Source organism: Corylus avellana, chromosome 6 (genome assembly GCF_965113065.1).
Source record: "Corylus avellana chromosome 6, dhCorAvel1.hap1.2, whole genome shotgun sequence".
NCBI classification, from domain to species: Eukaryota; Viridiplantae; Streptophyta; class Magnoliopsida; order Fagales; family Betulaceae; genus Corylus; species Corylus avellana.
Window position 1 is genome coordinate 641821 of NC_142495.1, and position 27790 is coordinate 669610.

The 27790-nt window shown below is 36.3% G+C and overlaps 4 protein-coding genes and 1 long non-coding RNA gene across 9 annotated transcripts; 3 read left to right on the top strand and 2 right to left on the bottom strand.

Annotated features, from left to right (window-relative positions):
- The first annotated feature begins 112 nt into the window (after positions 1–112).
- LOC132183144 (uncharacterized) lies at positions 113–2902 on the top strand. 3 transcript variants are annotated; one of them, XR_015912736.1, is made up of 7 exons: positions 113–443; positions 559–664; positions 940–1054; positions 1422–1491; positions 1597–1786; positions 1892–1928; positions 2696–2902. It is a non-coding gene; the product is annotated as an uncharacterized LOC132183144 (long non-coding RNA). The 3 variants fall into 3 exon arrangements; XR_009440362.2 differs by having other exon boundaries at positions 1597–1759; XR_009440363.2 differs by lacking the exon at positions 940–1054 and having other exon boundaries at positions 1597–1759.
- Positions 2903–5422: 2520 nt separating this feature from the next.
- Positions 5423–12046, bottom strand: LOC148584760 (phenylcoumaran benzylic ether reductase Betv6-like). Of its 3 annotated transcripts, XM_088517138.1 has the most exons (6): positions 11999–12046; positions 11575–11886; positions 11354–11488; positions 11039–11276; positions 10730–10933; positions 8734–9099 (listed from the first exon to the last, which is right to left on the bottom strand). In XM_088517138.1, the coding sequence occupies exons 2-6, from the start codon at positions 11755–11757 to the stop codon at positions 8996–8998; spliced, it is 864 nt and encodes a 287-aa protein (XP_088373264.1). In that variant the 5' UTR covers positions 11758–11886; positions 11999–12046; the 3' UTR covers positions 8734–8995. The 3 variants fall into 3 exon arrangements, with proteins under 3 accessions (XP_088373265.1, XP_088373264.1, XP_088373266.1); XM_088517139.1 differs by lacking the exons at positions 8734–9099; positions 11999–12046 and adding an exon at positions 5423–5772 and having other exon boundaries at positions 11575–11966; XM_088517140.1 differs by lacking the exon at positions 11999–12046 and having other exon boundaries at positions 8734–9106; positions 11575–11965.
- Positions 12047–12993: 947 nt separating this feature from the next.
- Positions 12994–16377, bottom strand: LOC132187053 (alpha/beta-Hydrolases superfamily protein). The gene is made up of 7 exons (XM_059601206.2): positions 16114–16377; positions 15927–16028; positions 15699–15837; positions 14946–15116; positions 13916–14156; positions 13572–13663; positions 12994–13451 (listed from the first exon to the last, which is right to left on the bottom strand). The coding sequence occupies exons 1-7, from the start codon at positions 16202–16204 to the stop codon at positions 13187–13189; spliced, it is 1101 nt and encodes a 366-aa protein (XP_059457189.1). The 5' UTR covers positions 16205–16377; the 3' UTR covers positions 12994–13186.
- A 2919-nt stretch (positions 16378–19296) lies between these two features.
- LOC132186991 (alpha/beta-Hydrolases superfamily protein) lies at positions 19297–22407 on the top strand. Its single transcript, XM_059601130.2, has 4 exons — positions 19297–20078; positions 20187–20289; positions 21692–21858; positions 21998–22407. The coding sequence occupies exons 1-4, from the start codon at positions 19432–19434 to the stop codon at positions 22260–22262; spliced, it is 1182 nt and encodes a 393-aa protein (XP_059457113.2). The 5' UTR covers positions 19297–19431; the 3' UTR covers positions 22263–22407.
- A 1762-nt stretch (positions 22408–24169) lies between these two features.
- Positions 24170–26920, top strand: COAD (4-phosphopantetheine adenylyltransferase). Its single transcript, XM_059603303.2, has 6 exons — positions 24170–24392; positions 24500–24571; positions 25461–25520; positions 26115–26209; positions 26358–26427; positions 26548–26920. Exons 1-6 carry the CDS (start codon positions 24273–24275, stop codon positions 26689–26691), a joined length of 561 nt encoding a protein of 186 aa, XP_059459286.2. The 5' UTR covers positions 24170–24272; the 3' UTR covers positions 26692–26920.
- Positions 26921–27790: the final 870 nt, after the last annotated feature.

Genomic DNA, 27790 nt, shown 5'->3' on the forward strand with positions numbered 1-27790 from the left:
GAAAGGAAATTTAACGGCTTGATTTTCATTCTAGAGTTTCTAGCATTTGATCTAATGGCTTCTAAGCCATCTAAACAAATTGGTTTTGAGATTCTAAAGGGTTTCAAAACCCTTTTCGCCGAGTTAGAACCAGACAGCCAAAAAATAATACAGAAAAGAAGGATTACCTATCCCATCTCGCCGCCGTTTCTCTGATTTTGTGTCTTTCTCTCCTCACACATGCCAATGGAAGAGGCAAACAATACTCTTGATCTAATTGATATGGTACTCATCATCGCCATTCGTCATTTGGTTTATTTGGGCGTGGATGTTTCTTGTTTCCCCATTTGGCTAGTCGCTCTCAATTTTGTTCCACACAAAATTGAGAGGAAGAGCATTCTGAATAGTCTGAATCAAGAACCCCCACAATATCTCTCGATTCTTCAAGAAGACTTCAAGCTACAGTTATGTTAAATTTTTCCTTTGATTTTCGTATCATTTTATTTCTAGTTGGAGTTCAATTTTCAGTATATCTAAGCTTGAATGTTAACGTGATTTTTTTGCTTTTTAATCTTTCAGGGACAACTGTTAAATTTTTCCCTCTTTGATCCTAATTGTCGAATCTGCAACTGTAAGCCACAACCCGCATCCAAAGACAACAACATACTGACTCTGTCACTCTAAGGTTATTTTCATTTGTTATGAAATTTGTAGTTGTTTTAATGTATGAACTGAAATTTTGAAAGTGGGTTTTGGTCAAATCTTTAAAATTTCTTGATTGATGCCGGTCTTTTTTGTTCAAGTTCTTGTTTGAAATTCGTACATAGTTTTATTTTTTATTATTATGTTTCTGAAATCAGTGGGATGATGTTCTTAAATTATTTATTTGTTAATTATTAATTGAATTTATCTTTTTTAATCCAAAATACTATACATTCTGGGTCTGCAATGTCCCTCCAGATATTGGGTTTGGATATATTTGTTTTCCGCTAGGTATGTAGGAAAGTTGCTTAAAGGACAGACAATTGAGGTCATTGGTGGTGGTCGTATTGGATCTACTTTTGCCAGAATGATGGTAATTCCTTATTTTCTAAAATTTCAAATTGAATTTGTTAAATCTTTATGTCAATTTGCCTCACTAAGTTGAATATGTTGGATGCCTAATGACTAAGTTGATTAGTCCAGCAATCATCCATCATAAGTTATCAAACTTGATTGTTAGAAATGATTACTTTGAGTCGTGGGTTTTTGTAGCATTTACCGTGAATAATCCATGTTTTTTTGTTTTCTGTTCTTTTTTGTTGTTTCTGTTTTTAATTTTGGCTATGTTTGGTTGATGATAATTTTGGCTATGTTTTGTTTATGTGATTTTGCTTGTGTGCTACTTTAGTAAGTTTATGACTTTCATTGCCAACCTATACATACTTTCCTTGTTTCCTCAGGAATCTGTGAAGACCAAGCACCCTTAGCTTCATTATGAGTCAAAGTTATACATGCTTCTACAAGGAGGGAGTAAGTTTCCTCTTTTAGTCCTTTTGTCTATAGTGAGTTGATATGAAGGGATTTAGTTAAAATCAATTTATGTATCTACTTATTTATCTTTTTATCTGTATGAAGCGAGTATCACCCATCTGAAATGGTTTGGTGTTGAGGGCGAGTACAATGTTATGGTTATTGACCTTTTAGGGCCAATCAAAAGTTTGCAATCCTAGAAGACTTGTTCAACTATTGCAATCGAAAGTTTTCTTTAAAAATAGTTTTGATGCTTGCAGATCAGTTAGTAAGTATTCAATGTTTTCAATGAAAGGTATATTTGGTAATATGTTATTACTTCTCCCAAAAAACAATGAAGGTATATTGGTTAAAATGGCTTTCATACTGATACTTTTCCTTTTCCTGTTTTTTTATTTAGATAAATAGAGTTCAGTTTAGGGCGCAAAGCTAATCAGGTAAACTTTTCTATGTGGTATTCTTGCGTTTGTGTACGTTTTCATCTTCTGTTACTTTAAATACATGCAAACATTGGACCTTAGTACATAAATATCTTTGCATCAGGCCACCTTCAATTCTATTCAAGACTCTGTTTGGCTTTTGTAGGAAATATTGGACATCTTGAAAATGTGAATGTTGTGATAATATTTTGTAGCTATAGGTAATCATCAACAAAAGATTTTGTAGCTATGGTTGAACTGGTCTATGGTTTAATTGGTTGTTTTAGGGTTTCTTAGATATGTTTGCTGGGGATAGGGGCAAAGTATCAAATTCTGAAGAAGTATTGGCAATTGCTTGGTATAACACTTAGTAAGACCAAATGTATTTAGGTTATGGCCCTGTATAGGAATCCTTTAGTTGATTTTGCTGAGTTGATAAGTATAATATGTCCTTATGTGAAGAATGACTATTAGATCTCTCTTGCTGATGAAAGAAAATAGTCTATATAATAGGGGTATACCCTTTTCTTTCATGTTTTCAAGGATGTTGGCCTCAATTACTAATGAATTTCTGGCTTCCTGATGCATTGATATGCTACTCATATTTTCCATGTTAGTATTTGTCGCTTGTTTGTCAATATAAAGTACCCCCACCAATTTTTCCTCTGTTCATGTGGTTTTCTTTTTGGTACAGAGAAAATAAAAATCTCACAGGAACAACTTAACCAATTTGAGATTTGTTTCTATAATTGTGTTTTTGACATGGATGCCATTATTTGTGTTAGGTGACGCCCGAGTTACAAAATGTTGGAAATGGAGGCTACGTTATATGAAACCAATGCAAGTGATCGATGGAAAATAGAATATTTTTATATGAAGTTTCCTCTACACATTACGATTTTCTGCATTAGTTATTTGATTTTTGCATTTTATATTTGCTTCGTGATTAATAATTTTTAATTTGTAATTGTAATTGAAGGTTGAAGCCTTGAATTTATGAAATTGTATTTGTAAATTTTAATTGTTTAGTGACTCAATATAAAGTGAATATGTCAATTTGCATTTTTGCAGCAAATTGATTTTTAATTTATTAGATTGTATTTGTAAATTGTAATTGTTTAGAAGGGTTAAGTGAATGATAAAAGAAAGTGTAATTGTAAATTTGCTTGGTTTTACTTTTTGTAATGGATGGGGCTAATGGCATTTTTGGTTAATTGTGTTTGATTTTTGATTGTTTTTATTTCTAAATTCCATCTGAAACTTGGTTTTGAAAGTTGGAATTGGATTTTTAAGAATTTAAATTTTTTAAGAATTTTTTTTCTCCATTTTTTTTTTTTTTAATTTAAACGAGCTGAGCGAGCCGAGTGCCCGATAAAGCACTCGGCTCGGGTTGTGGACGAGCTCGAGCTCGATCTCGCACACAATGTTAATGTTACCGAGCCGAGCCGAGTCCACCATTTAGGGCTCGTCACGAGCTCGAGCTTTTTGAACAGTACATGCGAGCCGAACTTGGACACCCTTAACTCGCTCGAGCTCGGCTCGTTTACAGCCCTATATGGATGTGTCACAAATTGATTCAAGGTTGTCTGACGAGGCCAAAGGAGCACATGGGGCTGCTGAAAGAGTAGGTGCAGCAGTGTGTGCAGACCCATGTGATGTACTAGTGGTAGGCATGGGCTGTATGGGATTAGGACAAGTCAAAGATGGACTAGAAAAAGCAGGGGCTGTTTCGTGAGGTGTAGAAGTGGCAGATGGGTGAGCAGATATGGGTTCTAATGCATTAGGTAAAAGCATTCCCAGCAGACTCCATTATCTGTTCCCTAAGTTTAGAGAATATGTCCAAAAAATCGCAAAAAACGTCCCACAGCAGATTCCCTATATGGTTCCTTAAACCATCATATACTACAGTTGAACCCAATGTTTTGGGTTCAACTGTAGCAATCCAAAGGCTTATTAAATTAGAAAAAATATTCTCTCTCCTCTCGTCTCACGGCTCTCTCTCACCTGTCTTTCTCTCTCGCTCGCACCACCAAACCAGCAGCAAGGCATTCAAACCAAAGAAACCCAGACCGATCAAACCAGAGATTTCAGACCGAATCAGAGATTTGTTTCAACTTTCAACTGATTAAACCAAAGAAACCCAAAAATCTCATAAAGTTGTGCTTAAAAAATAGCGAAAATTGGAAACCCATAAATCAAATCAAACCAAAGAAACCCAGAAATCAAATCAAAGATACAAGGCATCAAGGCATGTGCATGCCGATTGGGTCGTAGTTGGATGGGGTCGTGTTGTGCGAAGGGCTGGAGTCGCTGTCGATAAAGAACTCGGCGGACTTGGACGACATGAGGTTGATAGCCATCGCGAGGGGATGTTGTAAATTGAAGAAATTTAAGGTGGTTGGGTGCAAGAGGATCACAGATTCACAGGGACAGGAGTGAAGATCAGCTTCCTTGCTGGGAGGAGAAGAAAAGGAAGAAATCATAGGAAGAAGAAATGGGCTGCTGCTGGAAGGGAAAGAAAGGAAAGAATGACGATGAAGATGAGATGAGATGAGAGAGAGAAATAATGGTTAAATTAAAGGAATAAAATATAAAAAAGGTAAAATAAAAATAATAATAATTTAATGATATAGGGAAGCTATTGGAGTGCAAATTGACATAGGAAAGCAAAAAGTAGTTTGGATCCTTAAACTTAGGGAAGATGACCGGGTAGCTGCTGGGAATGCTCTAAGGCCATAGTTGGACATAGGACATTAGTAATAATAGGCATGGCAGAAGGTGTAATGTAATTATTTGAAAAGTGAGATGTAGAAGGAATACCTGACGGGCGTGCTGGAGCAGGAAGGGATGAAGGAACCTCGACCTTGGCTGGAAAACTCATCTCATTAAACACAACATGTCTTGTAATTAAAACTTTGTTAGTAAGTGGATCAAGACAACGATAACCCTTGTAATTGGAACCATAGCCTAGGAAAATGCATTTTTTACTGCAAAACATGAGTTTATGAGAACTATAAGGCCTTAATAAGGGATAACAAGCACAACCAAAAGTCCTAAGAGTAGAGTAGTCAGGTTCTTGATTAAATAAAACTGAAAAAGGAGAACAATCCTTAAGCACAGCAGTGGGAAGCCTATTAATCAAAAAAATGGCTGTGAGAAAAGACTCAACCCAAAACACTTTAGGCAAACCAGATTGAGCTAACATAGAAAGACCCATTTCTACAACATGACGATGTTTTCTTTCAGCAAGCCCATTTTGTTGGGCTATGTAAGGACAACTTATGCGATGAGTAATGCCATTTGCTTCTAGATAATTTTTAAATTGATTGGAAATAAATTCACCACCACCATCAGATTGGAATTGCTTAATGCGAGATGAAAATAAATTTTCCACTAATGTTTTAAATTTCATAAATGAAATAAATACAACAGCTTTAGATTGTAAAGGATACAACCAAGAATACCTAGAAAAATCATCTATGAAAATAACATAATACTTAAAGCCTTCTAAAGAAAGAATAGGAGAACTCCAAACGTCACAATGAATCAATTGAAGTGGAGCAGATGAAACCCTTGAAGATAGAGAAAATGGGAGTTGTTTGCTTTTGCCAAGTTGACATGACTCACAAAACTCTTTATTATTCAAGGATCCGGAAACTGGTAGATGATGTTGACTAAGAATATAATGAACTATTGGAGAAGAGGGATGACCAAGTCTTGAATGCCACACACTTGCAGAAGTTTTAATACCAATCATAGGCATGTGAATCCGAGATTTATTAAGAGCAACCTTGGCCGTGGTTATGGGATAGAGACCCCCTTCACTCCGACCTTCCAGTAGGGTGTTGCCCGTATGGTTGTCCTTTACAAAATAATGAGAGTCAGTCAAAATGAAGAAACATTTATTATCTCTACAAAATTGATTAATGGACAAAAGATTGGCAATAGCTGTAGGACAATGAAAGACTTTAGGTAAATGTAAGGTAGCATTGGGAGTTTGAAAAGAGAGAGATCCAATGTTCTTTATTTGCAAACCTGAACCGTTACCCACAGCAATATCATCAGACCCAACATATGGTTCAGTAAATTTAAGTTTCTCAAGTGCAGGTGTGAGATGAAGATTAGCAGCACTGTCCGCAAACCATGGAGAGTCATCATTAGGCTGGTTGGTGGGATGGGCAGCCATTGCAACTAGTTGTGCAGGAGGATGGCGACCTTGATAGGCATAGTCCATACGGTGGAAGCAATCTAGCGCTTGATGACTAGTCTTGCCATAAATTTGGCAAGGTAGGCGGGATAGAGAAGCAGGAGATGTGGGTTGTGGTGTGGTACCACGTTGAATTGGAGATGTATTGGAGGTGGGCTTCCGTGAGTAAGTAGTGCGGAAGGGAGGACGACGCTTCTTTGGGAAGGAAGAGCTTGGTGATTTGTTGGACAGGAAGGCCACCGAATTGTCAGGTTGGACAAGTTGTTGTTATGCATGTAGGAGATGCTCAAATGAAAGGAGTTCAGCCTGAAATTCTGCAAAAGTGAGGGACCCTTTACGAGATGCACAAGAAAAGTTGAGTACAAATGGGTTGTAGGCAGCATGAAGGCCATTCATAATGTAGTTGATGAAGTCCTCATCAGATACGGGTTGCCCAATAGCACATAAGCTATTGACCAAACTTTGGGCAGAGTCCATGAAGGCAGTGCACGTGCTATTCCCTTGTTGGAGAGTTTGTAATTCACGTTTTATTTGGGCAAGCCGTGTTCTGGAAAGAGAAGCAAACCTAGTGGAAAAAAGACGCCACACCTCATGAGACGTGTGGATGCCATAAACAGTGGACAATACGGACTCAGAGAGTGTAGCATTGATCCAACTGAGGATAGATTGATCCTTCTTAACCCAAAGGGAATAAGAAGGATTAATTTCTAGCTCTTCTTTGTCGGAGGAGGCAGGAAGATGTGTTGGTGGGCACAGTTCTTTACCATCAACGATACCCATCAAATCATTGGCCTTAAGAACATGCTCAATTTGCGTTAACCACTGAATGTAGTTACTGCGATCTAGTTTAACATAAACTAGATGAGACATGTTTGGGAACGTGTATGAAGCAGTCATCATTTTGGAAGCCATAAAATCAAAATAAGCGTGAGCTTTTAGAGGAGCTCTGATACCATGAAATATATTGAAAGTGCTTTAGGCTTGAATACCTAAACATCACAATATCACGTTTATTATATAAAGTAATGTACAGTTTGAATTCTATATAATCTTTACAAGAGAATTTGAATATGATACTAGAGTCCTACTTAGAGTACAATGTTATCTCTTAGGATATAAGATAAATAAGGAGATAAATATATGAGGAGATAATATAGAACGAAAACATTATCTCCTTCTTGATCTTGATTCCTCTTGTGGCTTATCTTTGAAGTGGTCTTCTCTAATATCGTCTTTATCTCTAACAGGACTTTCATGCCAGTCATTCTCCGTATCAGACGGTTCATAGCCACTCCGACTCGGCTTCAACGAGGCCCAGGTACTAGGTTGAGTGGCCCTGCTATACCGCGGCGACTTCTCCATTAGGTTTGCAAATAGAAACTCACTCCCTAATTGCCTATAGCTTCATGGAGAAGTTTGAGCGGAGGAGGAATGCTCGAGGGTACTTGCAATTTAGCAAGTATTCGCTTGAGGGCCGCGAGATGAGAAGATTGAGGATAGCCGAAAATGGGTATCAAAGAAAATGGAATTAAGAGCATCCATTTAGAATGAGACGCTTAATTCAATGAATATGCTTTATAAGGATGACAGACACATCGGTGATGACGAAGAAAATGCTTGGAGTTGAGCAACGAGGTTCATCTCTAGTGAATTTACAACTACAAAATGTTGTCTTTCCTGTAATTACCAAGTTCACCATTGAGGATTCTTTGTCCTTAGGCTGCACGACGAAGAAATTTCGAATCAAATGGAATACGTGCGGCTATGCCTATAAACTTACTTCAGTGATCAACTTGTATCGGTTGGAAGTTCACAAAACAGCCGTTATGGACAACGGTTTTTTCTTGTGCTACTTCGCGTCCTTACGACAACGTTTTGTGGCTACCTGAAGTTATAAATTAAGGCGACAATATGTACGCTCGACAGAGATTTCTAGTACACCGTACGCAATGTTCATTCGTGACAGTTTTCCTCTGCTATACCAAAAAAGAGATTTAACATGTTCTACCTACTACCATCATACCCAAATATCGTTCTCCGGAAAATGGGCCTCCCCGGACCATAATTAACTTAACAAGGCTCATTAACCAGTACTACAGGCAGGCCAAGCCCAGAGAAGTTAGCGCAACAACTTTGAGAAGTTAACGCCCATTATTACACGAATCCTCACACCCCTGATGTTTTTGGATGAGAGACACAAGACATTTGCTCAAGAGAATGGAGGGCAGGTTTCCTAGGCCCTCCTTCCTAACCAACTCAGAGTGCGCTCCTTAAAATTAAGGTAGGGTAAGAACTCATTCGAGATACACATCATTCATAAGCGAATACCTTGTGAATTTCTTAAGAATTTTTATGATAACAATTTGATTAATTATTGTATACTCATATTAATGTATGTTACATGTTCACCAAGGCGTATCCAAAGAGAAGGTCGAAATTTATTTTTTATTATGAATAATTTTTGCTCAAAGAATGGTATTTGTATTTTTCTAACTTTTACTATTGTTTTGATATCATGGTAAATTTTTTTAAAAAAAAATAAAAGTAAAATATGAAATAGCATAAGCATATTTTGTAGAAGAAATAAAAAAGAGAAATGAAACACGAGATTTAAGCTGGTTCAATTTCATAGTCCTATGTCCTCCAACTTTATCAACACATGACATTAAAGTAGAAATAAATAGAAATCAACAGAAACTTTTCATGGTTCTCCCATCAACAAAAGCAAAAGAAAATTTGATTTTAAACGCTAAAAGATTAACATGTTCTATTGCAAGTTACAAAATAATCTAATTAAGGGCAAACCACAAGTAGCAAATGCGACGTAGACAATGGCAAGAAATAACATGTTGCGACAAACAATCGAGTGGCCCAAGTTTTAGAGAAATTGATTCAGGAGTTCATCCAAAGTGGTGTATTTCACCTCTGGATAAAGCTCAGAAGACTTAATGCCAACAGAAGTGTCAATCTCAAAGTTTCCAGCTGATCCCTTCACAAACACGGAGTGACCCATGGATATATGGAGGTTATCGGGGTTGGGAGATTGTACAGAAAACAAAATATACATATCAGCATAACAACCCAACCTTCATTCGGACTATCTTATAACATTCTTTCTGAGTTCAATTCAACAAGAGATTATGAGAGGATTACTTTCTATGCAAATTTGACGTACATGCCAAATTACCAATGTTTTTGTTTCAAAAAAAAAAAAAAAAAAAAAAAACTATATATAATATTATATATGCAGTGGCAGAGCCACGTTCCCAAGGATTTTTATTTATTTATTTTAACCCAGACACCCTCAAAATAAAAAAATTAAAAAAAAAAAATCTTTTTACAATTTTACCTACCCATTACCCAAGACACAGCAATCCTTCTCCCGCACCCCCATTTAACCCACAGCAACCCTTCTCCCGCATCCCCCAAAAAAAAAAAAAAAATCTCAGTAATGAAAATTAATTTTTCCAGTGTCTACAGCAACTACCGAACGAGCATTTTCAGCAATAAAAATTGTTAAAACACGACTTCGCAATAAAATGATGGATGATTTTCTTGCAAATAGTTTAGGGCCTGTTTGGGAGTGCGATTTCAATAAGTGCGATTTTAAAAATTTCGTTTTTAAAAATTGCGTTTTTAAAATCGCTACTTTTTAAAATCGCACAGGCGTTTGGTAAACCATAATAAAAAGTGTTTTTTTTATCAATTGAATGTTTGGATAACATTAGCATATAATTGCGGTTTCATGACCAAATTACCAATAAGGATGAACAAGACAAAGAAGATGAAGATAAAAAAAAAAAAAAAGAGAAAAGAAGGGTTTTAATATATTTTAGGTGGGTATTCTTGGTATTTTTTTTCATTCCTGTTCTAAAAAATGTAACTATTGCTCCAAATATCTTTTTAATAGAAATCGTGATTTTGTTTTAAATTCGCACTTTTTCAAATAAGCACCCTCTAATCAGCTTATGGAAATCGCAGATTTTTTTATGATTTTAAAATTTGCGTTTTTAAAATCGCAATCCCAAACACCCTAAAATTGCGATTTGGTTTAAAATCGCAGATGATTTTTTAAAAAACGCACTCCCAAACGCGCCCTTATTCTCTATATTGAAAGGAAAATTGCTGAGAGCTTCGATTTAGATTCGATACTTGATGATTTTGTACTTCTAAAAGACCGTAAAGTGCAGTTCTAGACACTTTTTCTTTTGTATTTTTGTCTTTTTGATATAATGTCGACATGTTACATTTCTAATATATCAATTTGAGCACATATTTATGAACTTTTATAGATATTTTTTGTGATGCATATATTGTGTGAATTACCAAATTTTTGGGACGCCAAAAAATTTTTAGCAGCACCCCCAATATAAAATGGCTGGCTCCGCCACTGTATATATGTGTGACACCTCAAAAAGAAAGTGCTGACGAGGTTAACGTTTTTCTCAATCGCTTTTTTTGGGTCAGTACGAATGGCATAAGAAACTACCAATAACAAAGAGGATAATCCAACTACCCTACTAAACAAAATGAGGTAATAGGGAGTATCCTAGTAAGTGTTATCCATAAGCAAACACACCATATATCAACTAATGAAAATGTTCTTACTCACCCTGGATTTTCTTAAGAAGTTGATCCTCTGGAACATAAATCTTCTCGAGGGTCTTGCCAATCTTTTTCTCCCACAGGAGGACAATCTCATTAAAAGACAAAATGTTGGCAGGGGGTCTCAGATAGAGAATCTTGTTCAAGGTTCTGGGATCATCCGCTGCTTTTATGGTATAAGTTGCAATATCTTCTTCCTTGACAAAAATTACTGTTAACATGGAAAATAACATTCACTTCATCGGTACTTATACACACATAGGTAGATACAAAGAATGTCATTTAAGGTAAAAGATGATTGAATTTATACAAACACCTTTGGGATTTCCATCTCCAATTATTACTACTTTTTCTCTAGGAGGAGCTGTGGCACCTGTCTGTCCAAGGTTAGGCAAAAAGTAGCCAGCAAAGCCATTAGAAACGATGGCGGTATATGGAACTCCTTCAGCTTCAATTGATCTCCTGATGTTAGCGTTGAGCCCGAAAAAGCTAGCAGCTGGCTCCACTGCATGGACACGATCCACATCCGATCCAAACTCGGATGGGAGGAATCTCTGAAACCCACCCATATTTCATGAATTAAAATCCATAAAGGAAGAAATTAAGTTGTTTAATTAGCACGATGACTTGCCTTAATATTTCCAGCTTCTTTGATGGCAGCAATAATCTTCACCTGATCAGCTATCTGCTGTGACCCAACTGCAGATATCACTATATCGACTTGCTTGATTGCCTTCACCAAGCTCTCATGATGATAGATATCTCCCTGGGAAAAATCAGCATGATTCTCTAGACCAATATACACTAAAACAAAGTATCAAACAGTACATGGGCAAGATCTTGAAAACATACATAAACAAGTGTCGCCCCAGAGCGCTTGAAGCTCTCAATGACATGAGACTTTTCGGGATTAGAAGCTGTGCTTTCTCTGACTAATGCAAAAGTGGGGTGCCCAGCTTTTGCGCTTGCCTCCACTATGTATTTTCCGATGTATCCAGTCCCTCCGATGATCAAAATCTTGCTTTTTTCAGCCATATTTCAGAGACAAGTTGAAATGAAAATGAACGGGGCAGACTGGGCGGTGGGTGTAAGCAAAGCAGAGAGTTGCCACTATCTCCGGAGTTAGTCCACAGTTGCTTAAATGCCGGTCATAAATAGGACAACCTACCCAGATAGGACAAGATACAAAGAATAAGATACAAAGAATAAGATCATGTCAAACGAGTGTGAAGATTAAAAATATGTGCATTTAAATGGTCTGAACATCAATATCCACCTTCTTTTCGTTTTCATCATCTTTGGTTTGTTTGTTTGTAGTGTTTTATTCATTTCATTGGTTAAAACATTTGGTCAACTTCTAGATGAGCCTGTTTTAATCATACAAATGAACATGGTCACAATCCTTCCCAGGTTCAAATTGTCCAATTGTCTAATATTCTCCAACGTTGATAAATCTTTGTATTTAGAGATTAATTTAACCCCACTTGCTATATTGATGTAAATTGGAATTCAAGGCTTATCTTATCTTATCTTATCTTATTTTTTAGTCTTTTATTAGGTTTCTTTGTTAGTTTTTTATTTGGTTTAGTTGTCTTTCGTAGACTTTTAAATTAACTTTATTTCATTATTATTTTAGGGCTAGAAGTCTTGGGCTATAAATATATGCTTATAGCCTTTAACAATTCAGTTTATGATTATTATTGAGTTTTGTTAAATAAGAATACTCAGAGTTGAGTTTCTTTGTATTTTTTCATTAAATCCTAGATAGGCTCTAGTTTTTAAGAAGATTTCTTAAATTCTTGTGATAGTCTCACAATCTTAGGAATATTTATCCTTTGTACTTGCTCTTTTTCTTGTTCACGACAATCCCACGCTACATCATATATTCACCCCAATCAAGCCTTCAAATTAATGAATTCACAACCATATTACAAATAAAAAACTTAAGGTAAATTTTAAGTGTCAGAACATTCACATTGGTTTATATATATTTTTATGCAAAAAGACTAATCAAAACCTACTTCATTTAATTTAGCTAATGAGTTTTAAAAAACACCATATATCCAATTATCTTCTTCTTTTTTCTTTTTTCTTTTTTTTCATCTATATCATTTAATTTTTTTTTTTATTTATTTTATAAAGATCATATTTTTATAATTTTTGAAAAAAAAAAAAAAAAAAGATGTGAAGAGAGAAATAGTATGAGAAATTTTTGAGAAAAGAGAGATGTGAAAGAGAAATGTTGGATAAAATTTTGAGAAAAGAGAGATGTGAAGAGAGAAATAGTATATTAATGAGATGTACGTTTAAACGGTGTCTGCTACATGTAGCGGTATAATTCGATGTACATAGTTTTTTAGTATTTTGTTTATTTATTTTAGATAAAAATAAGAAATAGCTAAGCCATTGTGAGTTGCTCTAATTAAGCCTATAAGATTGTACAAGTTACAGCAGCGACTAGAGCCTATAGGGGAGCCTCGGGTGTTAGACTTGACAACCAATCCAACAACGCCCTGTTGGCGAGCTCTGGAACTTCGTCATGTGGACAATGTCCAGCTTGCAAGTTAACAAGAGACGTTTTCGGATAAAATTCCTTGATTCGGTTAGCCTTCGCAGGACCGACCCATGGGTCCAAGTCACCCCACAGCAACAACAATGGGCAAGAGAGTTCACTCAAGACACTGTCCAGAGTGTATTTGCTTTGATTAAACATGAACCTCGTCATTAACCTGTGAGCAGAAAATGAAACGACAGCATTAATGAATGTTTAGACCAATGTTAAAGGCCAATTGGGTCTTCTTTTAATCTGCATTGCTTTATAAACAAACCTTTGATATCTAAACAAGTACCTGTAATAGACTTCTCCAGCATTGGGGTCAGCTGCTGGCCTTGTTATTGATTCCACAAGGTAGTCATCTACATTGGAGGCATTTACATACACCTGTGTCACCAAAATAATGCTCTTACACTACGTCATTTTAAGGAATCAAGCATCTATTCTTTACCCATTCACAATAACATATGTTTAAGAAGTCATGTTTCATAACAGAAAAGAAAATAAGAATTTAATCCTGGACATGTAATAGACATTCTGCTCATGCTGACAGAAATTATACTTGGGCTTCTCAAATATGAAATATCCATTAAGCTTTGAAAGGAAAGCCCTAGTTAAATTAGGTAGAAAGTGGCATACACTCTTTAAGACAGATTCAACACGAGCTGGTTGCTTTGCCTGCCAGAATAAAAATCCAAGAACTATACGCTGGAAAATTTCCTTCAATGGCTTTATGATCGACTTCTGCAAGAGTGTTTCTTCAGTCTCTTCAGTTTTGCTATTTGCATTTCCAAACTGTCCTGCAGAATTCAGTAGTGCCACTCCAACAACTTGTGCAGGCAACCCCGCTGCTGCAATCAAAGCGGTAAAGCCTCCAAGGCTGAAAATTTACCATGATTCACACACTTATCATTTTCTACGACAACTTAAAAGGAAAATAGATAAAGCCACACTCAAGATAGTTACAGATGATTACAACATTGGGATTGGACGTGTTTTGTTTCACCACGATTTCTTAGGAGGTGGGGACTCATGTCCATTGATGTACAACACATAATTGATTCCTCTTAAGAAAATAAGAAAAGAAACAAATATATGCTATGCACTACAACCGTATGCATAAACCAGATATTGTATTTTAGGCTTACATCTGGCTTGAACAAGGCATAAATACTATGCACTAGAAGGCTCAAGTTATATCAGACTTCCTTCAAAAAGGCGCAAGCCTTAATTACAATGCTGTGCATAAGATGAGAGTAGGGCAGTCCTGTAGTTATTACTTGGCCATAAGTTTTCCAAAAACAGATGAAAATCAATGAAGCAGTAAAAAAGCTTCATATTTGGTGATTCAACTACAAAGATCAGAGTTTATGAGTCAACCAGAGAATATCAGTTGACTTTATTCCCAGTAGCAAATAAGCTGATACTTGTGGTCATGGACTGAAAATCAAAGTAAGAGTACTGCACTAGACACAAAAATTCCAGTAGAATTAAATATGCTTCTTGAGGATCCCTACAAATACAATATGACAAAATAATTGGAACAGAGAAATTTCAAGCACCAAAACGTTGAGATCACCGAAACTCATGGGAGCAGGGTATCACAAAATTTCATCACATATAAATGAAATGAAGAGGCAACAACTAGCCAGTTATTCTTGGTCACTACCTGTTTCCAACTAAAACTGCTGGTTCCTTCACTATGTCCTTCAAGAAGTCCACTACTTGATCCCTCCATACCATGGCATCATACTCGATAATTGCTTTGTCACTCCACCCAAACCCCAACAAGTCTATGGCATAAACCTTGTAACTTTTAGCCAACTCAGGTATATTGTACCTGCATACATGGTTCATCATACATCAGGCCAAAAAACTTGGTATCATAATCAACCAACTACATAAAACAAAAGCCATTGAGTCTGTTTGGCAACGCTTTTTGCCTAAGCCTTTTGATTTCTATCAAAAAAGCAAAAGCATTAACAAATAACTCATAACACAAAATACTCAAAACTATTTTCACATTTATGTCAAATTAAAACACTTTTTCAAAAAAAAAAAAAAAAAAAAAACTCTCTCTAAAAACTTTTGCCAAACAAACTCATTGTCTTTGGTCTTCAGCACACAAGGTCTACGCAAACTCATCCATCATCAAGTGACATAAGAGAGCACCTATGACTCGCTCCAAATTCCCAATCAATCATATACAAATTAGTACTAAACAATGAAATGTGCAATTTACTTGCATCTTGATCTCATGTTACAATACTATTATCCCCTAGATTCCGCTTAATTAACACAGACGCAGCTATATTGGTGGTGAATAAGGTGAATCAATGACATGACAAGGCGATGCAGAGTGCCATTAGAACTAACATAAGATTTGATGGAATATGAAAATGTGGGAGTCCAAAGAACTAACCTCCAGTGAAATGCAGAAGCACCAAACCCATGAATAAGAACGACCGGAAACCCTTCTCCTTGCACCACATAATGTATTCGGTGACCCCGCCAGGTCCAAAAATTGTATCCTTCTGGCTTGAACGGCAATCTCTCAACCCCTATGCAAGAATTGAACTTAACCCAAGTTCCATTTGAGTAAGCAGACGTAAAATCCGCAAAACAAAACAATCGAAAAAAGAAAACTGACCTTGAACAGGTTCGGTTACCAAGGACGAACCCATAACCGAAACTCCGGAAGCCACAATTCCTCTCAAAGCGAATCCCCTCCTGTTCATCTCACATTTGCTTCCTTCAAATACAGAGAGGTGCCCAAATAAGTTCATAGTTATTCATTTCAAAATCAAAAGGAGGGACACAGGGAAGTTGTGGCTTACGGTGCGGATAAAATCTGTTGGGGAAGGGTTTGAAGAGCTGTGTTCTGAGTGAAGGGGATAGAGCACATGAAGACGAAGAAGAAGAAGACATTGAAGCTTTTCAGAGCAATGACAAAGAAAAGAAAACCCTGGAACTATTAACACACAGATTTTTGTAAGAAGATTGCCGGTGTTGTTGTGCTCTGAGTGTAAGCCCGCGGTTTCTGTGGTTGGTGAACGTTTGGGTGTTGTGGCCGACTCTACTCCAAGCCAGTACGAGATTGCTTTTTGCCTCTTTGCCTGCTAAAATATTAAGATATGCCTGTTTATTTGCTTATTTTATTTGACTTTTTAAAGGTATAATAGTATTTTGTTATTTCATATTCAATCAGAATGCAACATTTGTTCTCTTTTGATTAAAAAAATAAAATAATTTTAAAATGTTTAAATTATAAAAACAGAAAAAAGGAAAAATGTTTCTTCTTTTTTTATTAAATGGGAAATGTATCCCGTATTTATTAGGTATGACATGATAACACCGCTAAAAATTTAATGGAATACAAATGAAATGATCTAGTTTATATCGATTGAAACCTTATGAAATAAATTGATAGAATTTAAACTTTAGGGAGTGATTTGATAAAAAAATAAAATAAATCATAGTTCATGTACATCTAAAAGCATTTTCTTCAAATATTAAGTAGAAAAAACCACACTTATCAACTACATACTTAGAAGGACTTGGTTTCTAAAGCGTAACTTAATCGGTTGATGATCATGTCTAGGGGTGAACAGGTTTCCTTAAAAGCGGTTATTGAGTTTTTTAAAACCGTTAACCACTAACTACTAATCGTCTTTATATATATATATATACTTCTAACACAATCAATTGACCATTAAATCACAATTTTTTTCTTTAGAAAATTAAATCACAATTTAAGTGTTAATGTATTATCACACCTCATGAAGTGGAGGTCACTAGTTCGAATCATTCATCCCCTTTTCCTTCTTGTGTGAACATGTCAAAATAAAAAATATATATTTGCCACCACCCTTTCAATTATTTTCCCGCTATAATTTTTGTTAAAACCAAAAGCAAAAATAATCAAAATACTCCTTTTATAAAATTAAAAAAAAAATTCATAAAAAGCGAAAAACACACCAATGGTCGTAGGTCGTTTTTTTCCCTTTTTTGTTGGTTTATTTACTTTTTGATTTTTGATTTTTGAATTTTTTTTTTTTAAAAAAAAATTAGGGCATAATTTGTATTTTGGGAATATAACATGTATTTTACATATTAACCCTTTAAATTGATGACAAATTTAACGGATAAGGCCATAGGGGTTAATTTTAAAAGTACAAAAAGATTAGAACCTCACATTTTAAGGGACATTGAAAATTGCACGGTAGTTTTCATTTATTAAGAGTTTGTTTGAGATTGCGTTTGAAAAATAGAGTTTTTAAGTAAAAAAAAAGCTTTTGGGCAAAAGCTTTATTTTTAAGCTTTTGCTAAAAGTGATTTTTGACCATTTGTAGGCTTTTTGGACCCTTAAAAGCGCTTTTAATTTTTTTACCAAACGAGTACAGTTTTCTTCAAATGGGCTTTTTGAGTGTTAAAAGCACTTTTAAGCCCCTCAAACACAATCCCAAATAAGCCCTGAGTACGTTTGTTTTTTTCTTTTTTAACCGAATCGGGTGGTTGGAGTGTTTATTGATGAAATTGCGATAACAGGTGGTGGTTTAATATCATTTAGTATAAGAAAAATGCTTGAAGTATTATAAATGTTCCTATAACCTCCTTACAAACTCAATGATAATCCATATTTTTATAAAAAATGAATACCACATGACTCTTATGCCACTGTTGATATTTTAATTGTTGATGTAGCCATATAAAATGTCGTATATGTTTGTAAAAACAGTAGTGTTATGTCAATTTATAAACATGATAATTATCCTGTGAACTGACAGGTACCAAATTAATATTTTAGTTAGGGGTGTTCAAACTGATAACTGATTATAACCACAAACCGATAACAGCTAACCGATTTGGAAGTCGGTTATTAAAAACCGTTAGCCGATTACGGCAGTTGCGGTTAACAGTTTTAGGGGTAGAAAAAGGCGGTTATAACCGATAACCACCTTTATTTATATATAATAATATAAATATTTATATTAATAAATATAAATATATATTATATTTATATTTGCTTTGCTTCCATTTGGTTTGTATTTTGTAATATGTATCCAAATATAGGATTTGTCTTTTTAATTTTTTCATTTGAATTTGGATTAATGGATTTGGGCTATGTTTTTTTAGCCATGTTTTTGGGCTAGAATTTATTTGGCCATGTTTTTTTTTTTTTTTTTTTCATATTTTTTGAACATTTTGGTCTTACACCCTTCAAATAAGACCAAAAAATAGCAAATTAAGGCTCAAAACACTTTAAAAGCCTTAAAACCAATTTTTTTTTTAAAAAAAAACGATTATAACTGCGCGGTTATTGGATTGAATAACCGCTAACCGTCGGTTATAAAATAACCAATAACCGTCTAGGCGGTTGCGGTTATTAAAAACCAATAACCGCCAAAGTCAGTTGTGGTAGAGCCAATAACCAACTACTATAACCGTTTCAACACCCCTAATTTTAGTAATTGATGTATTAAGAATTTGAATTCTCATATAGTTTGTAAATAGTTTATGGTAAAAATAGTAATATCTAGAAGTGGTCTTATCATTGATGGCATAGTGAAAAGGTTCCGTCAAAATATGAAAGAGAACATAAAATGAAAGTGAAATAAAAGAAAATAAGATGAGAAATTTTACTGGTTCGGTTTATAATTTGCTCAAACGACTACATTTTATTCTTATTAACTTTATAAGTTTATAATACAAAAGGCTTTATTTACAAATAATTATAATCAACTCCCAGTAATTCAATTATACTGCAAGATTTTGTCCCTCTTCCCTTAGTTTCTCTCGCCCCATTTTCTTCATTCTCACCAGTTTCGTCAAAATTCAAATATGTTACGATTCTAGTGTGTCACATGATTAAGTCTAATTTTGATGATGTATATTTAAGTTTTTGAGCATTCAGCCGGTTTTTAAAAGATGAATTCTACAAAATGTTTGTATTAAAACCCTTTTCTCCCTCAAACTGATCAGATTAGCGCATTTTGTCACCGTCCGAAACGACGACGTTATTATCCAGACAAGGCGGAAAAGATTTCATGGAAAAACTACTAATTTTCCCATGCTTGGCTGATCATCTTGAAAATTTTCCCGAGTTGTGTTCATAGATAACAACAACGAGTGACGACCCCACACGCGTATTGCAAATGTTGAGCGTTGCGTGCTCGGCCATTGAAGCTCCGGCGAGGTTCCGGTTCCTCTACGGCCACTCCATTCTCACCCGCCAAGTCTTCGCCAAAACGACACCGTTTCCTTCGCTCATAGTCGCTAACCGAGACGACGCCGTAACAAGACCCCGCTTCTCTCTCTCACACGCTCACGCCCGCTCTTCATTCTCGGCGGTCCCTTCGAATCCCAATCCCAATCCCTTCTCGTCCCTCTCATTTTCCAGGTCCAGTGGCCCGCCGATTCCGACCAATCATTTTAGCCAATTCCTGTCCCGCTCGAACGACGGCGTTTCCGTGTGGAGCCGGGCTTCGGAGAGTTCTAATGCGAGCAATGCGGGGTTTCTGGGCGGCAAAGAGCGGGTCGTGGCGGTGGTGTTGTTGGGGTGGCTCGGGGCCAAGACGAAGCACCTGAAAAGGTACGTGGAGTGGTACAACGCGAGGGGGCTCCACGCGGTGACTTTTGTGGTCGACGTGAGAGAGCTGTTGTGGTTCGATTTGGGGCAAAGAGTCGAGCAGCGGATCTCGGCGTTGGCCGACGAGCTCGTCTCGTGGGTGTCGGAGGGGGAAGAGGACGGCAGAGAGCGGTGCTTGGTTTTTCACACTTTTAGCAATACGGGTTGGTTTGTGTAGGTTGAATAGTTAAAACTCCTTCATGATTATAATCGTACTTTTTTCTTCTTTCCTTTTTGTTACAGCTTGTTTGAGCGAATTCAATTGCTGTTGGATTTTTGCAGCTATGGTGCCCTTCTTGATGCTTTCCAGGGTAGAAAGGACCTGATGGAGAAGATCAAAGGATGCATCGTTGATTCGGGAGGAGGGGACCCGTTTAATAATCAGGTTCTTTTGTTTGTTTCTTTTTTTGAACTCATCCATTAAAGTGAAAACATGTTTAGGAGATTTTGGTCTGATTTGTTTGATTTTGTTAATGCACATTTTGTGATGGGTTATTTAGTAGGTTTTGATTGATTGACTGAGGATAGATTTTGGTTATGTACCTCTAAGATGAAAGATGTGTTCCTGCTTGTATAATGTTGAACGTATAACCGACATTAATGAACTGCAACTACAGGGGAGTAAAGTGTTGCTTTCAAAACCATAGATTGGCAAACAGAACTCACCCTGCGCCTCAAGTGGGTAAAGTTTAATCCTAAAATGAATTAATGCTCATTGGACAGGGTGGTTCAGCATACTGTATCCCTATAGTTTCGATAGCTCTCTCCCGCTCTCCTAATATGTTTAACAGCCATATTTGAGTTAATTTGATTTGGCACATGGGCTCCATCATCTGTTTTGTAAGGCTGTTGCAGTTAGCTCAGTGATTCTTTCCTACTCTCTCTCTCCCTCCCTTCTAATATGTTAATTTTAAGAGCCCATATTTGACCGATTTTGATTTGGCGCATGGGATCCTTCACCTGTCTTGTAAGGCTCTTGCAGTTACTTCAGTGATAGTTTACCCTACTGACGCTCATCAATGATTCTTCTCTTCCTGGACCATCATTCTCAGTTATGAAGCATTCTTTTTCCCCCCACTGAAGCTCACCTTGATCTAATTAGAAAGTGGCAATCTGTGACACATAAAAAGCAAGTGCTACAGTTCTGTTTGTTGGCACCTGCCAGCCAACATTTTTAAACAACAATGAAGTGACTTTAAGTGAATTAAACCATCCAAATCAACCCAGGCAGTCCAACTGAATTATTATTTGACCTGGTCTGCTTTGAGAGCAGCTTTGGATGAGCCCGGTTTTTCTTTAAGAGATGATGAAATCTGTTTCTACTTTGCAGTTATTGTGTATGATTTTATTAGAGTTGCCATTGTGAATAATGATTTGTTTAAGTTTTCTGCAACCCTTAAATTCTTAACAACCATTTTTTTTTTTTGGTTATAATTTTGAACTTTAAAAACTTATCGTCAATAGAATCTAGGAGTGGGGCTGCAGATGCACATATATGCCTCCTATGATGTCCAACTATGTGTGTAGGTTCTACTGTCTTCTTAAAAACCCATAAAAGATGTTTGCACTCAGGTACTAGACTGCTTTTGTTGTTAAACTTCTTTGACCACATTTGCCTACTTGGAAGTGAAGATAGGATTTATGGACTGTGTTAGGTTATTCTGATCATGGATTCCCGGCTTTTAAATCCGTGTGTTTTGATAAGTATTTTGCTTGAGGATGTTGGTAGAATTCCATTTTGATTAACTGTAAGGATATTAGACGATAACTTGTCTTAACCGTGACAGGTGTGGGCAGCTGGATTTTCTGCCGCTCTACTGAAGAAACGCAGCTCTGCGGCATACCCTGTAGTTAAGGCTGGAGAATTGAATGAACCTCCCATAATTGAAACTGTGCTTCTATCAGCTTTGGAGAAGCTTTTTGCTTTTTTATTGAAGTTGCCAGACGTGGAATTGTAATTATTTTGTTTATGTTTCAGTTTTTGCTACCACAGCCTTACTATTTGACACATATCTACTTGTTCCTAGATGATAAGTAACTAGCTGCTCTAGAAAATGGTTGGAATTTGATTTCACTTAATTTTTGTTTGGCAGGAAGTTAACAAAAATCTTTTCCAACCTCTCAAAAAGCCAGCCATGCTGCCCTCAGCTTTACCTCTATAGCACAGCAGACAAAGTCATTCCTTTTCAGTCTGTAGAGTTGTTTATTGATGAACAGAGGAGGATGGGGAGAAAGGTAAGGTCCTTCAACTTCCAAACATCCCCTCATGTTGACCATTACAGGACTTTCCCCAACATATATGTGTCGGAGCTGCATAATTTCCTAAACGAGTGTTTTGCTATGGTTAAGCAGTTGTGAATCCTGCAAATGTTGTTGTTTGTGGTATTTGAAAGGCATTGGAGCAATATCATCAGGGGCTCTATCTGTTCTACATTATTAAATTACCCTTGAAGATTGTTACTTTTGTAAAAGTGGTTTTTATTTAAAGAGGTGTAGTTATTCACGAAGTTGATTTTAAGATTTTTCAATGCCAATTTTTCTCATTGCAATATCTCTAGATTCTCCTTATTGATAGTGAAGGACTCGGGAGTCGTACAAAATAAAAATAAAAATGGGGCAGCCCTACAGATAGGTTAGGTGCGACCAAAAGGGTAGGCGTGACCAACAAACTTCGGATTGCCTGAGAAAGGTGTCCTACACGGTACACCTATTATTTATGTGGGGTGGTTAGAAGTGACTGCAATTCAATCAACAAATTTTAATAAGCATTTTTTAATCTCTAGCATTCTTTTTCATAAGAATAAATAAAAACTTGAAAATTAATATTTAATTAAAATAATAAAAATGGATAACTAAAATAGTGTGCGTTATGAAGTTACTTTGAAAAATAATACTTAAAGTAAAAAAAGTGATTAAAATATAGAACGAATTTGTTGAGCCGCATGTGAATCTCAACACTTATCCCAAAATTAATCAAAATGTCTTGGTTTGGAGAGTAATACTAAGGATTTTTTTTTTCTCCCAAAATTGACATTTAAAATTATCATTAAATTTATGATAAATAATTATTAAATTTTAATCTAATGATAATTTAAAAGTCATTAACTTTAATAAGATTAAAAAAAAAATAAAAAATTCTAACATTACCCTTTTTGAATTTCCTCTTCCCCTCCACTTGGTTGGTCCTGTGTACTATGGAGCATTCTAGAGAGGGGTAAGTGGCAAGCTTAGAGCATCTCCAAGAAAATAGGCAAATTCTTCATAATAATCAAATTTGAATATTATTAGCCTTTTTTCATCTCCAGCATAATAGTTATTTTGCATTTTTTCCTTCTAGTATGAATAATAAATGGGCTGATTAGCATATTCATTATTCACACTATAAACTTTGTTTATTATTATTTTTCTCTGTCTTTCTTTCTTTTACTCTCTCCTCGTCTTTCTTTCACACTATTTCCCACACAAAAAAATATTTAAAGAAAATAGATAGTATAATAGAAAATTTATTAGAGTGTGTATGAAAAAGTGAGTAGTTAAAGTAAAAAATTATACTTTTTTAATAGCTATGTTGTCTACTTCTGCTCTGCTGAGATGCTCAAAGAGAGGAGGGAGAGTTAATGGGTTACACGCTTACCTAGAAACCGAATTCATGTTTCTTTACACTCTTCTCTTCCTTTTCTTCTTCTTCTTCTTTCCTTTTATTTTTCCTTGCGCGCCTCTCTTCCTCATGGCTTCCCCTCTCTTCTCTACCTTTTCTTCTCTTCTCTCCACTTTTTCTCAAATCCTCTCTAGAAGCCGTGACTGCGTGAGGAAAGAAAGAGATAGTGGGTTTTGGATCCGGCTTACATGTTATTTTAATATATGTTGTAGTTTAAGCAACAATTAAGATTGAATCTCTTAAAATTTTTTTTCATTTTCTTTTTCTTATTAAAAGCTTATAAAAGTAAGGTAATTTTGATATTCAATCTTAACTATAGCAATAACAGTATGTAAGCCAACTCTAAGGGTTTTAGGGTTGCAGGGCGGGTACCCGGTAATTTTAAAACCTTTTACCTGCAATCCACCCCACACGGATAGTTAAAACCCCATCCCGGATCCGCAAATTTTACACTAAAAATCGGTCTCTGGATCGGGGCTGGTGTGTCGGGCTGGGCGGGTTTTGCCCACCCCTAGCTAGTTGGTCATATATATAAATGGATCGAAATGTCCAGGTTCATTGAACCCTCTCATTCTCCGCCGCACCGAACACAATCCCAAATGGGCCAGATCCTTAATAGTATATATAAGAAGTGGTTGGTTTCCATTGGAGAACCCAGAGACGCAAACGACAACCCACCTAACTAGGTGCAAAACAGAGTTCCCAGAACGATGTCGTTTCCGGAGGATCCGGTGGTGAAGTCCGAGATTTCTCCGCCGAATTCATACGGCGCTGTGGTCCTCGGCGGTACCTTTGACCGTTTACACAACGGCCACCGCCGCTTTCTCAAGGTCCCACTCTCTCTGTGTTTATTACTGATTAATTCGTTAAAATTGGCGTTATTGTTGTTATTATGATGGGATTTGATGAGGTTGATGAGGTGAGAATGATGAATTAGGCAGCGGCGGAGCTGGCGAGGGATCGAATAGTGATTGGAGTTTGTGACGGGCCGATGTTGACTAACAAACAGGTGATCTTTTTGTTTTGCTAAACCATTTTACTGGAGCTGTGGCAGTAATATGATTGTACAAGGGCTTGTGTGGTGTTTGACTACTGTTTTCTGGATTGCCCATTTGGTTATATCCGTTTGAAATCTGGGTTCATGTCGCATTTAGCAGTTGTAGCTTAAACTGCTATATTTGTTTTAGAAGTTTGTATAGAATTCATAAATGGTGGAGCCACCTTTTATGTGAGAAGGGGGGGGGGGGGGGGGCGCGGAATATTGCCTTTGCCTCTGGAGCATTGAATAATTCTTTGAAGATCTAAAGGGTAATGTCGTCTTATGGATGTTTTGGTAGGTGGTTTGTTGTATGTCTAAAAATAAAATAGGTTTTCAGGTGGGATGGACTGTGCAATTTTATCTATTAGCAGCTATTGCATGGCTGGGAGTTTAGTTGGTTGTGAATATTTAAGGTCCAACTAGCTTTGCTATGCTATGCTATGTCTTAACTTTTGTTTCCAGGAGCCTTTTTGATATTTATTTTTTTGGACGAATAGCCATTTGTGATTTTAATTTCTTTGATTTGATTTGTGGTATAAATTTTCTGTTAGAAATCCTCATTCAGTTTCATTTGTGGCGGTGCATTTAATTTTTTCAAGAAACATGCAGGCAGTATTTGCTTTATTAAAATCGACTTTATATGCAATAATTGTAAAGTCCTCTTGTCTCTGGAAGATTTATAATTGATGGTACCAGAACACTCTGCATCAAGCCCAACTTCAAAGTATACTCGTTTATGGCCTTCTTCCTTGTCACGTTCATGGACTTTGTTGACGCCAACCTTATTCTCCTTTTTCTTTCTGAAATTTTCCCTCTACGTAAGATGATATGATTTAATTACTTTTTCCATCTTTTGCAGTTCTCAGATATAATACAGCCCATTGAGGATAGGATCCATAATGTCGAGAATTACATCAAGGTATATGGTACAAGATGCACCTTCTGTATGGGCTTTTTTTTTTTTTTTTTTAATAGATGAGATAGTCAATCAATACAAACAGCAAAACAAAGTACACGACCTGTCAAGAAAGGCCACAAAAAAAGCTACCATAGGGGATCTTTACCGCTGTCAAGGGAAAGATCTAATAAGGAGTATAAATTTGTGGGAAAGCTGCCAGTCGAATTGGTGGTAGCAGCCCAATAAGCCGGTATTGTAGCTGAGATGGTGGGATTGAGTAGGTTTATATCTCCCTTGTAGGCTACCATCTTGCCATGTTTCAATCTTGGCATGATGGCTACCTGCTACATGTTCTGAAACTGGGATGTCTATATTTGCAAAATAAAGGGTTTAAAGGGAAAGAGGGTGCTTGTATTTTGTTCTGGTTGAAGGGAGTTAGACCGAAAGTCGCCGTGCGAAAGGAGTAGGTGGCAAAACAGAGGGACCTCGATCCCGCAACCTCAATTGCAATGCATCATAAAATTTTCCATAAGGTTTTAACATCATAATTGCGTGCAGGCTTTTCTTTTATAATGATAATTTCCAGTTTCCGTTTTCATGCATATATATGCACAGTCTATCAAGCTGGAGCTGGTAGTGCAAGTTGAGCCTATCACAGACCCCTATGGCCCTTCAATTGTAGATGAAAATTTGGAGGCAATTGTAGTCAGGTTTGTTATTGATGAATATGTTTTTGCATCTCACTAGTTCTAAAATAAGGTCTCAGAGTGATATTTGATTTCTTTAACCTTGGTCTTCTAATTTTCTGACAAAGTGGTAGCAGATAATTATTGATTAACTCGATTTGGTTTCTGGCAGCAAGGAGACATTACCAGGTGGACTGTCAGTTAATAAGAAGAGAGCCGACAGAGGTTTATCACAACTAAAGGTTTGAGTTTCCAGTTTTAGTAGAGTTGATCCATGTAGAAATTTCTGAAAGTGTTTCTTCTTAATTGCTTGGAAAACTTTGTCCAAAAAAATAGGCCTTAATATCATGGGTCTGTTGCAGATTGAAGTTGTAGATCTGGTTTCTGAAGAATCTAGTGGAGAGAAACTAAGTTCGACTACATTGAGGAAGTTTGAGGCTGAGAAGGCCAAGAAACAACAGGTGGAGTCTAATATTGACCTGAAGAGTCTGCTTGGGAGTGGTTGAGTTCAATAATATATAGGAAGCCTGGGGCTGAACGCAGACAGCAACAGCTAACCGGTGTTTCTGTGTCGGAATTTTCACAGGATTATAGTACTAGTGACAATGTTGTTATAATCTCCACATTTTGTAGATAGAAAAGTCGGTGAAAGATCATCCAAATTACATTGGAAGTATAAACTCTTGCAGCCCTACTTGCTGTTCACATAGCAGTCTTTTTTAACCTGAAAAACTTCATGTTGGAGGGTGTTTCGTTAACTGTGATATTAGCTTTCAACCATCTGGATCTCATCATGGATCGAAAGATTGTTTCGATCATTTCAGACATTCTCAGTTCTATTCTTGTCTTTCGATATTCTTAAGAAAGCGTTCTCATATTTATCCTTTTCGATTATCTATCCGGCTTAACAATGGAAATAATCATCCTCCAGCTTTTCTTTCTTTGTTATTTTACTTATTTATCTTTCTTATAAAAAAAAATAAAAACCTAATGAATGTGCTCAGAAAGATTTTTTATTTTATTTTTTTTATTAAAGAAATAAAGAATTGAAACGATGCCGTAAGAGCGTGCCCGATAATTAGGGCGAATCGCAACCCCTGCTCTCTACACAATAACGGCTATTACAAAATGCTAAACGTAAGTTTGAAATTCAAACACATACATATATAACGAACTGTAATGAAACCGAGCGATCACAACCCTGTCAACCCCCCAATTGAAGAGTTTCTTCTCCTATTGAAGAGAAAGAGAGAGAGAAGGAAGGAAGATCTTCTGAATTTGACAAGCTTTTCACAGATCATCGATTTCTCCAAGGTCTTACGGAATCCCACTTTTGAGTTCCCTTCTTTCTTCTTGGTTTTCATAGGCTTTATAAGTTTTCAAACTGCTTTAACCCACATGTTTAACTGCATAATGTTGCGGTTTTTCATTTTCATGCTGCAAACCCATTCTTGAACTCGCAGATTTTCATGGCTTCTTTAGCCTTTGACATTCGTTTTTTTCTTTTTTGGTTTGGACACTGTTGTCGATGGGTTTTTCTTTTATCTTATTTCCACTACTCGTCACTTTCTTCCCGGTTTTGTTTACTAATCAGAACATTGAAAT

Bases quoted from the DNA above. Each gene is read 5' to 3' on its own strand.
- LOC148584760 (XM_088517138.1), bottom strand. From the start codon at position 11,757: ATGGCTGAAAAAAGCAAGATTTTGATCATCGGAGGGACTGGATACATC. The intron at 11,489-11,574 runs GTATGTTTTCAA...GATTTTTCCCAG, and splicing joins CTGGGGCGACACTTGTTTAT to GGAGATATCTATCATCATGA. The intron at 10,934-11,038 runs GTGTTTGTATAA...CCATGTTAACAG, and splicing joins TGGAGATGGAAATCCCAAAG to TAATTTTTGTCAAGGAAGAA.
- LOC132187053 (XM_059601206.2), bottom strand. From the start codon at position 16,204: ATGTCTTCTTCTTCTTCGTCTTCATGTGCTCTATCCCCTTCACTCAGA. The intron at 15,117-15,698 runs GTTAGTTCTTTG...CCATGTATGCAG, and splicing joins GCTTCTGCATTTCACTGGAG to GTACAATATACCTGAGTTGG. The intron at 14,157-14,945 runs GTAGTGACCAAG...GTAAATTTTCAG, and splicing joins GCAGTTTTAGTTGGAAACAG to CCTTGGAGGCTTTACCGCTT.
- LOC132186991 (XM_059601130.2), top strand. From the start codon at position 19,432: ATGTTGAGCGTTGCGTGCTCGGCCATTGAAGCTCCGGCGAGGTTCCGG. The intron at 20,079-20,186 runs GTAGGTTGAATA...GGATTTTTGCAG, and splicing joins AGCAATACGGGTTGGTTTGT to CTATGGTGCCCTTCTTGATG. The intron at 20,290-21,691 runs GTTCTTTTGTTT...TAACCGTGACAG, and splicing joins GGGACCCGTTTAATAATCAG to GTGTGGGCAGCTGGATTTTC.
- COAD (XM_059603303.2), top strand. From the start codon at position 24,273: ATGTCGTTTCCGGAGGATCCGGTGGTGAAGTCCGAGATTTCTCCGCCG. The intron at 24,393-24,499 runs GTCCCACTCTCT...ATGATGAATTAG, and splicing joins GCCACCGCCGCTTTCTCAAG to GCAGCGGCGGAGCTGGCGAG. The intron at 26,428-26,547 runs GTTTGAGTTTCC...GGTCTGTTGCAG, and splicing joins GAGGTTTATCACAACTAAAG to ATTGAAGTTGTAGATCTGGT.